At 35.1% G+C, this 10,138-nt stretch overlaps 1 protein-coding gene across 1 annotated transcript in view; it reads left to right on the top strand.

The window, feature by feature from the left end:
* The first annotated feature begins 887 nt into the window (after positions 1 to 887).
* SHOC1 (shortage in chiasmata 1) overlaps positions 888 to 10,138 on the top strand; it is a 46,467-nt gene continuing 37,216 nt past the window's right edge. The window contains exons 1-5 of the mRNA XM_056514024.1: positions 888 to 956; positions 4,740 to 4,869; positions 5,479 to 5,560; positions 7,140 to 7,330; positions 8,977 to 9,139. Of these exons, the coding sequence (XP_056369999.1) occupies positions 888 to 956; positions 4,740 to 4,869; positions 5,479 to 5,560; positions 7,140 to 7,330; positions 8,977 to 9,139 (635 nt within the window). The remainder of the gene's footprint in view (positions 957 to 4,739; positions 4,870 to 5,478; positions 5,561 to 7,139; positions 7,331 to 8,976; positions 9,140 to 10,138) is intronic.

The raw sequence follows: 10,138 nt of genomic DNA, 5'->3' as shown, positions 1-10,138 counted from the left end.
TCCATACCTGAAACTGGTATTTCCAGATTTGTTAGGTAGGCAGTTTTAGTCTCATATCATGATATTTAACTGGTACTTAAGTGAAGATTGCCGTCTGTCACAGGTTTCCTTTTATGGCCCTACAATTAATTTTAATAGAAATTCAAATACATCATACACTTTTTGATAGAATTATCTTACTTTTATCTTTGACTCTTCTGCCTGTTTTTAGTTAAGAAAAGTACTGTCATACCTTGTGCAGATCCCAGCTACAATAATTATATCCTGTTTAGCATTCACACCATGTCTCTGGCCTTGTATAGCTTTTGCCTCTCTCCTAGTTCCCCTCAGAAGCATCAACTAACTTAAAGACCTGGTGTTCCGTCAGGGCCTTGTGCTATCCTATACAATATCTCCTTTTCTCTTGTAAATTTGAAAGTGGGGGGAAAGTCCCCTCAAAAATACATGGGGCAGTGAAAAGTTAATAGTCTAGTTAATAGTTAAATTAGTGCCTTTAAAAATTAATTTATAATCCATAAAATATCATTGAACCAGTTAATTTAAGAGTTATTGCCTAAGGGAGGTAATTTGTATTGCCTATATTCACTTAATGGTTCTAGAGGTTTTCTGAGAAATAAACACCAAGAGGCATAGCTAAAAAAAAAAAAAAAAAAAAAAAAAATTCAGATAAAAATCAAATATTTGTGGTCTGTAGTCGATCTGTTACATCCTTCCAGAGGAAGAATACTGAATGCTTTGTGTAGCCTTCTGCTACAGCAAATTCAGTCAATGGTGCTAGAAATTATAAAGCTATTCATGTTGAACCTGATATTTTGCCTTCTCTTTCAATATATTGAGGTGATAAAAGAGTTTTAAACTGTATGTTCTGTGTCTTCCAGACAATTGAAATGTTCAAAATGTCACAAAGCAAGATATTTACAGCATTGAAGTATCACTCAACAGACTATTTATATGAGGTATGGTTTTATTGTTTCTCTTAATAGTCTGAACAAAATCTAGCAGTTACTAATGAAAATAGTGAGTGCGCATTTAAAAAGATAACAAGAACTACATTCTTTAGAATTTTCTTTCAGAGAGGTTCATGTGCTGCACTTGTGGGATAACATAGTGAAGTGATTATAGGTTTTTTATTTAAAAATTTAAGTACAATTTTGCACAGACTGAAAAGCACCAGTTATTTTTAGTGTCTGTTACATTTATGATTTGCTCATCCTGCGCGTACAAGTTTCCTGCTATGAGCTTTCTTTGGAGAATACCCTGCACCTTTTAATGCATTAAATTAAACTAATTAATTTCAGGAGAACGAATCCAGCTTTGTAGCTACTTTGGCATGTATTAGAGTAGTGATACACAATGCTGAATTCCTTAATGTTGTAGAGAAAAGTTTTTGCAGTGTCTTAGTTCAAATTCATGGAAAGGAGATTTTTTTTTTTTTCCTCACCAACAACAAATATTTTGGCTTTACAGATTTTGATCACCCAAGATCTAGAAGCCTTGTGAAGTCTTGTTTTCGTTCCTGTCTCCCACTGTTGTGTTGCCTACTTCTTATCCTTGAAGCACCTTATCATAATTGGGTTTTTACTTACTTAAATTTTCAAAGAAAAGCCACAGACCAGATACAAGACTTCTATTGTAGAAAAGTAGAGTGGTTCTTTGCCAGAAGGGGGCATTTGTAGTGTGTAAGCAGAATAGTGTAGCAAGACATGATGCCTTCGGGAGTTCAGGGAGAGTAAAAGGACGAGCAGAAGTGCTCCTAGCACAGGACTGGAGAATTGCAGCCTGGGAAGTGATCCAGCAATAGTACTTGCAGTTTAACTGCAATCTGTGTTATGAAACACTGCCCACGTCCCTTTCCTTAGGGTACAGCAGCTGTTCCACGTAGTGCTGATGTATGTACCTACTGTTTTCTTGTAGCAACCAGAACTTCTTCTATTGTAATTCCAACAGTGCGCAGTCTGTCATGCAGTGTTTGGGTGGAAATCTTCTCAATGTAGTTCCATTCAGCTTGATCACCAGTTGTTTACAAATTTACAAATGAAAAAGAGGTGTGTTAACAAAACATGTTGTGGGCTATATTCAAAAGACAAGAAATTCGAGGCTTTTCTTGCCTGAGTTTTGAGGAGGGTGGTGCTGACATCAGGACAACTGAAAACTTTTAAAAGAGAAATGCTGAGTGGCCTGCTGAATGGCTGCTCTGGAACAGTGTAAATCTTGCTTCTAGTGCTTCTAGAAGAGGTGAATGGATGTGGTCACACATTTAAAGGTATTACAGATCTAACTGTGCAAGGGAGATGCTGTGCTCAAACTGCAACTTTTGATTCCACTCTTGTGTCTAGTTGCTACCCTCTAGAGAAAGTTGACTTTTTTATGTATGAAGTGCACTTGACTAAAGCTTCCAGCTTTTAGGACATGCTGGAATTCGATGACCTTATATCAAACTGCTTCCTGCACGTACCTGACTCAACTGGATGCAGAATCGTGCTCCTAATTTACTTGTTATACATTTATATCAATTCCAGATATAGTTTTTCCACCTTCCCTTAATAAGCATCTTTGAAGAAAGGAGCCTTTTTCTTGCTAGATGCAAGAGGATGCATGCTTCATGCTTCTAAGTGTTGTTTGATTGCAAAGTCATCATGGTAGTGCAAGGTTTTCTAATGTTATAAACTGACAATGCATGCAAACTGAATGGAATTGGGAAAATGCACATAGAAATGTGCAATAATTTCAGTTAGAATAGAAATGTACAGAGACGTTTATATTTTCTTGATGAACAAGGGTAAACATGCACTGATTGAATGCTGCAGCTATTAACAATGGCCTTGAGAAATACTTTTATATGTTTGAGGATGGCAAGAAAGGTTGTGTCTTATCAGACTTTATAAAGTGAACTAATTCAGCTTAAACTTCACACTTAGAACTATTTAATTTAAAGTATTTTGTAAAATGCACAGTTGTCCTTGTTTAAGGATATTATGTATCATACAGCTCTAGGATGTATTTCTTCCACTTCACAAATATTAGTGACAAAATACAATTTTAGCTGTTAAGCTAAAGTTAGCTTCAGTAAAGCTGCATAGTGATGTTTCAAATTTCTTTCTGATCTCTATTTAATTATTTAAACAATTATTTGTTCAGTGGGTTCTACTTCTACAGTAGCAATAGTATTCTTCTTTAACCTGAGAGTCCTTTGACAACTTTTATGTGCCAATTCTGACAGCTTATTTTGATGAAGACAGGGGTTGTCCTTAGCATTTTCTCTTCCTGTTATCTCTATTAGGAAATTCACTACCTGCCTTTTGTTTTATGATAAATGCAGCTGCTTCAGCTGTAACTTCAATACAGATTACCAAAAGTGATATATGGTCAGTAACTTGTAAAAGACATAGGTCCAGCTGCCCGTAGTTATCTGATTTTGTCTTCTTTATTCAGAATTTGTGAAAGAGATCACTGAGGAAACACCATGTCTTAGCAAGAAGGACTGCATTGAATCTGATCTGTTCTTTCACAAGAGCCTTTTAATTAAAAGATGCTACAATGGCAGAAGTTTTTGCTTTTTAAATTAAAATTAAGTAGTATTTACAGAATTGTAACTATCCCACAAAGGATTAAACTGAAATGGAAAAAAAATATTTCTATTGATGAAGTGACAGTGTTTGTTTTCATTGCTTCCTATTTGTTTGTTTGTTTCTTTCGTTTTTTTTTCTCTCTCTCTTTTCCCTCTCTGCTAAATTTTCTTTTTTCTTAGGCAGGAAGGTTTGAAAAGTACACCAATAGCATGGCTATTCTGGTTGCAGTGCAAGTCAGTGGAATATTTCAAATATTTCTAGTTGGTCACCTGAGATGTCTAAGAGTCAAGCTATATTTGGCTTGACAGCATATGTTGGAATGAGTGGGAATTCTGGGATCTGAAGCAACGTAGCTGAAGTGAGGCTGTGGGTTTACAACTGGAGAAAAGTTTCTGGTCCCATTATTTCTGATCTTTGGCATGACTATACCTAGTTCTCTTTTCCAATATACCTTTTACTCCACAGACTTTTAAAAAACAACTTCTTTCTTCTTCTTTCTATAAACTTGTTAAACACAAATGTGTAAGTACAATTTTTCTTTGCTTCCCGAACTCACTGATTATTCTGTGGTTCTGTGCTCTTTCTACAATACTGGGCATGGGCTTCTGTCACAAAAAAACTGTGAGACAGTTTATTGAAATTGGTATTCAGTGAAAAGTTACTAAACTTGCTACAGGCTATTTAATTTCAGAATTCAATTTATTAATACCTCTGGTTTTAGTGAAAATGGAAGGCTTTAAAAGGGCATTCATTAGCTCGTAATGGCACATGAAAGACAAGAGGCCTTAGAATATTAAAAGCACTGAAACAGCAGTAGAAGGATGATACTGAATTGTTTTTGGTAGGCTTATCCATGTGTCCGTTCAGGAGACCATTCCAAGTGTTAGATAAACACTTGTAATTGCACATTCAAAGTTTGGTTAAAGTATAGCTAAGTGTACATGCAATTCTGCATACTTGGAGATGTAGATTAAAAGTTAAATAGCAAATCAGATGAATGTTAGTATCTTAGTTTGGACTGTGTTAGCATTAGAAAAATAAGGTTTAATTATAAAATATTGTGTTCTAGTAGAAAACCCTTGAAAGAAGTGGGAATGTTTGAAGAGGCAGTCCATAGAAATGATGGAACTGTCTCTCTCATGATTTTATCACATGCCTTTTTTTATTCAGAGCATGGCAAGGCAGAAGTTTTCCATCTGGAAATTATCACTTTGCTTTCCTCCCTGTTTCCATCAAGATGAAAAGTATCATCTCAATGGACTCTTTGCTGATGATAAGTATAGGAAGCCATGGACTAGAAGTATGTTATATAATCCTAAAGTTCAGTTTAGATTTACTGTAGATTAAAGGAAAAGCTTGTGTTTATCCATAATGTGATTAATCTGGTAAAAAAATATTTCCAGACATAGCACTATGGCAGTTCTTATAGAGCTTGAAGGTAGAACATCTTCATTGCCCAAATTGAAACAAATGGGTAATGGATATTTATTTGAGTGGTACCATAAATGAGATGGTATTGATTAGTTTTTTGGAGATCTCTGGAAAGATTTCTTTCACATATTTCACATATTTCTAAAGATTTTTTTCCAGAGAAGTGTTTATGGAAGAAAAGCAATCATTAGAGATAACACCAAATCTGATTAGTTGTGAGAGGTTTGGAAGATGATGCTGAGGTTATGAGATGTGGGGGGAAATGAAGTTTTCAAATGACAAAGGCAAATATATGTATGAAAGTGTTTGCATCTTTCTTGCACATTTATATTACCTTTCGGTTATGGAAAATGAAAGGTGTTGTTTCTTCTATATGTCGTGTGTGGAGTTTGATTAACCTCTGCATTAATTTAATCAATATATAAAAATTCATTTTAATATTTTCTGTATGACTTATTTTCTCTCCTTTTTGTCTTAGTTGGTTCAACACAGAACATGATTGCTATTTCAGTATTGGATCAATGGAAGAAAAGTTTACCTGTGGAGGATTTCCTGGAAAAGTCAGTAACTTTAAGTTAGAAACATTTATGATTTCTTTGATATCATTCAAGTACTTTGTGAATTATAAGGTAATGTTGAAAACAGAATATGAAGATGTTTCCTGACAGTAGCAAGTGGGCTGGAGCTGTGCAGTCTGTCAGATAGCTTAGAGATGGTTTTTTTCACTGAAAGTAATATTGTGTTTTTATGGAGTTCACTGATTCTTTACATAATTTTTGAATGGTTGTGTACTCTTTTTATGACATTGGAGAAAGTCTCTGAAAACTGCATGAACATGAAAATAAGCTTTTTCCTCCTTCCTTTCTAAGACAATTATCTCATGTAACTGTACAAGCATAGCTATATATTTTTCCATACTTAGAACAGCCTGCATTAAAATATTTGCCATTTTCCAGAGAAGTCTTACTAGGGCTTTGACTTTGGAAGAGGTAGCCTGTATAGTCTCAAAATAAGCTACTCAGTTAGGTTTGTTTTATCTCTAACACTGTAGAGAAACCCAGTGATTTCAATGGATTGTAACTTGGGCAGTGTTTTAAGGTTCATGGATTTTTAAAGGCTTATGCTACGTAAAACTTTGGATATTAGTTATTATCAGTACCACGTGGTTGTTACTTGTGAACTATACTACTTTGTAGCTTCAAGATTAACTTCTGAACTATAATCAAAATGTTGTAAAATTGTAAAATTGTTCATTTTTAAAAGATGAGTAGCAGAGATTCCCCTCTATTGACGTTTACATGTGAAGTCCTGTACTGAATTTCAGATGTTCACTTGTACACTGATTGCTTTTATGAGAATTATCTTTAGATGTCTAACAAATAGCAAGATGGTATAATGCTAAGTAATATTAAAAATATGAATAAATCAATAGGACGCAAAATTGAGAAATCAGTTGGCTGAAATGAGAATATTAAGTACAATGACTGTAGATGAGCTGATTTGGATGCTTCAGAAATGTTAACACTTGTCAGAGTTACTATATTGTTGCAGTCAGTTTAATGTTGCAGCATTAGCACATATTTTAATCAACAATTGTAACTGTTTTGTCCAGATGCATGCTTAGCTTGGGAAAATGATGGCTTTTTTTTTTTTCCCTTTCTGTAGTCAAATGATTTTCCTACTTACGTGGGAAACAGTAGGGAGATTTTCTTAATAAATAATAGTAGTCCTGAGGTTAGTTATAGGAAATTGAAGTGGTTTTGTTTCTTCATTTACACTGTTTTTTTCCTGTTGCTGTTACTTGTAATTTCTTCATGGTTTTTGAAACAGAAGTGTACATTTAAGCCAGCAGCAAATTTTTATTACAAGCGTTGTGCCATCGATAGGTTTGATGCTTTTTTCTTTTTGTTCAATTCGATACTGGGTGTAAACTTAAAGGGCTCTTTCTTGGGGAAGATTTTAACCTGTAGTTTGACCATGGCTCCAGTGAATGAGAAAACTCTAATCTTCTTTGGTGAATACGGTGATTATCAAAGTCCTTAGAGCACCTAAGTGCTGTTGATTCACTGAGGAGTCAGGGAAGTTACAACATTGATTTTGCCATAGCTTAAATATCAGATATTTTTTTCTTTTTTTCAGGAAACCTATTTCCTCTGTAGAGTTTCAGACTAGTAATAATTTATTAGAAGTTATTCCAAGTTCAAATCCTTACTCTCAGACTGACGCAGAAGAAACATTTTTGCTTATGGAGAATGTTTTTAAGGAAGACTCCACCCAAGACAAATATCCAAAGATTTACTATGCCACTGAATTTAAGGAACCAGGACAAGGTAAAATGTTCACTGTTTTCTAAGTTTTGGTAGAGTAATCTTGTTAATTTCCATAGTTTTTTGTGCATGTTCCAGAGACATTGATGAAATTATTTGGGTGATCAAAAACTTAGTTGCATGAGGTACAACTGCAAAAGACAGATTTATTCCCTGGAGAAGCAGGGCTTGTGTTAATAGTTCAAGAGAGATTGAGGCCAAAAGAAGTTTAAGAAAGATATTTTTTTTATGGAGATCTGTTTGAGTTAGCATCATAAAACAGTTTGGTGGGAACATAATCAGTGTCCATCATTTCCAGGCACTGTGAGAAAACAGAGAATTATTACAGGAGTGAAAGAGGAATGTGGAAATAAGGTTAAAAATTGGTTAAAAATAAGGAAGAAGAACAAAAAACTCCCTTTGCCCTTCTATGTATATTATATATGTGTAAAATGTGTGTGTAGAATTCATATGTATTTCATACTGCAAATATAATGGAATGTGTCAAATGTGGTTACTGCATCATTTCTGTCTCAGGAGACCAGTAGTTTAAATTCAAAAGAAATAGAGTAATTTAATGGCTTGGGTTGGAAAGGACCTTCTATGGGAGTCCAACTCCCTTTCAGCTCCAGTTGGTCAGATCCTCATCCAATCTCACGTTGAACACCTCACCTTGGGGATGGGGTACCAACCTCCTGACTTGTTGTAAGAAACTGCTTCCTTATATCTAATTTAAATTGTCCCTCTTTAAGTTTAAAACCTAAGACCTAAAAGGGGTCTATCCCCACCTTTCTCATAGGCCTCTTTTAAGTACTGAGAAGCCACAGTAAGGTTTTCCTGAAGCCATCTCTTCTCCAAGCTGAACATTTCTTTCAAGCCTTTTCTCACAGGAGAGGTGTTCCTTTCCTCTGTTTTTGTGATCTCTCCGCTGGACCTACTCCAAGAGGTCCATGTCTTTTTTATACTGAGGACCTCAGAGCTGGATGCAGTGTTCCAGATGGGGTCTCACCAGAGCAGAGCAGAGGGGCAGAATCCCCTCCCTCTCCTGCTGCCCACACTGCTTTAGATGCAGCCCAGGACACTTTTGGTGTTCTGGGCTTGGAGTGCCCATGGCTGGGTCATGTCCAGCCTTTCATCCACCAGCATCCCCCAGTCCTGCTCACAGGGCTGCTCTTGATTTGTTCATTCTCCAGCCTGTGTTGTTACAGTAATGTCATATTTCTTGAAACCACAGTAATTTGCAACCATTTTTGTAATTTTTTTTTCTTCAGAATTAGGGAATCTGCATTTAGATTTAGACATATATGGAGACAGTGGTTCATTTCTACATTTAAAATTGCACTGAGCTATGTTTCTTGGCCAGAACCTACCTCAGAAGTTCTTTTATCTTACTTGAAAGTGCAAACAAGGAAGCAAAAAGAAAATACCTTTTAACAGGCATTATATTAGACAAAAGAAGAAGTTAAAGAAAACTAGAGGTTATCATATGAACGACGGAAGTCTAGACTTCTTTGCACTTTAAATTTTTTTAGGACTTTTTAAGTAAAAAGCAGTTACTGTTTTGCTGACTTTTATAGTATACCAACAGTTTCTGAACAATTCTCTTTGTTATGATAATTCTTAGTATTTTTATCTTGTTTTATAATGTGCTTTTTCTTCTATTTTGTCAGATTTATGTTTGGAAGACGAGTTTGTTTTAATTGATAATCGTGAAAATTTTTGTAAAAGACTGCCAACTTTATCTACACTTCTGAGCAGACTACAGTTTTTTTTAGTGAAAGATCCCCTTTTAGATTCTGAAGGACAGATTTTAACAGCAAAGAATATTTTCAGGTACCTACAAATTGCTGTATAATATTAAAATAATCTGTGCCATTAACTTTAACATTTGTTATATTTTACCTATGTAACTACTTTATATTTGCAACAGGTAAACACTTCGGCTTTTCATCTTAGGGAAAAATGAGGAGGGTGAAATTTATATGCATTAAAAAAGAATGGATTAATTATATGTCATTTTTACATACTATAGGTGTGAAATGCAATCAGGATATTAGTTTTGGAATACTGAAAAAATGTACATCTTTAAGGCACCTTGTCCTCCCTCAAACTGGCTGATTCCCTATCATGAAAGTATCACTAAATTTAGTAGGGCTGGGATTTTACACATGCTTCCACGTGTTTTCTCTCCTCTCAGATGTGCTGCCAGAAAATCCATGCCCTTACCCTGTTGAATGGTATTTCTTCAAGTTTAAATATTAATTATTCTTAGGGTTTTGCTCAGCTTTGTATTGCTAGATTGATTGAATTGAATTGAATGATGTCTGTGTCATGACTTTGAACAAACCAGTACATAAAAACCAGTATGTTGTATCAAAAATGGGTCTAGTATTTTGTTAATATACTTATGGTGTACATATAATCATTAAGCTTAGCTAAATCTTGTGCTGATTTACTTCATGTCTAGACTACTTGTATTGCTTCCTTTTCACTTAGAAGGGTTGCATCACTGACAGGCAAGGTAAAGCAGATTTTAAGTGAACCAACTGCACCCATACACTAAGAGCAAGGTGAAATGGGGTTGTTTGCCTGTTTTTTCAAACATGAGCCCCTGTCTCACAGTGACTCTTGGATGTAACACTGTGTAAATACTATAAATACTATAAATACTGTAAAGATATCCAATGATCCAAATTCTATAATGACTTTCAGTAATGGGAGAAAAAAATGCTGGAGTGAAGCTTTACAGAAATAGGTCTGACCTCCTGATCTAGCAAAACCATGGGCTGTCCAGATCTCATGATGCAACACTCAGGGAGATGCATTTAGAGA

Source organism: Oenanthe melanoleuca, chromosome Z (genome assembly GCF_029582105.1).
Source record: "Oenanthe melanoleuca isolate GR-GAL-2019-014 chromosome Z, OMel1.0, whole genome shotgun sequence".
In the NCBI taxonomy this organism is placed as follows: Eukaryota; Metazoa; Chordata; class Aves; order Passeriformes; family Muscicapidae; genus Oenanthe; species Oenanthe melanoleuca.
Note: the sequence above shows the minus strand (reverse complement) of the source record. Positions and strands in the feature narration are given on the sequence as shown.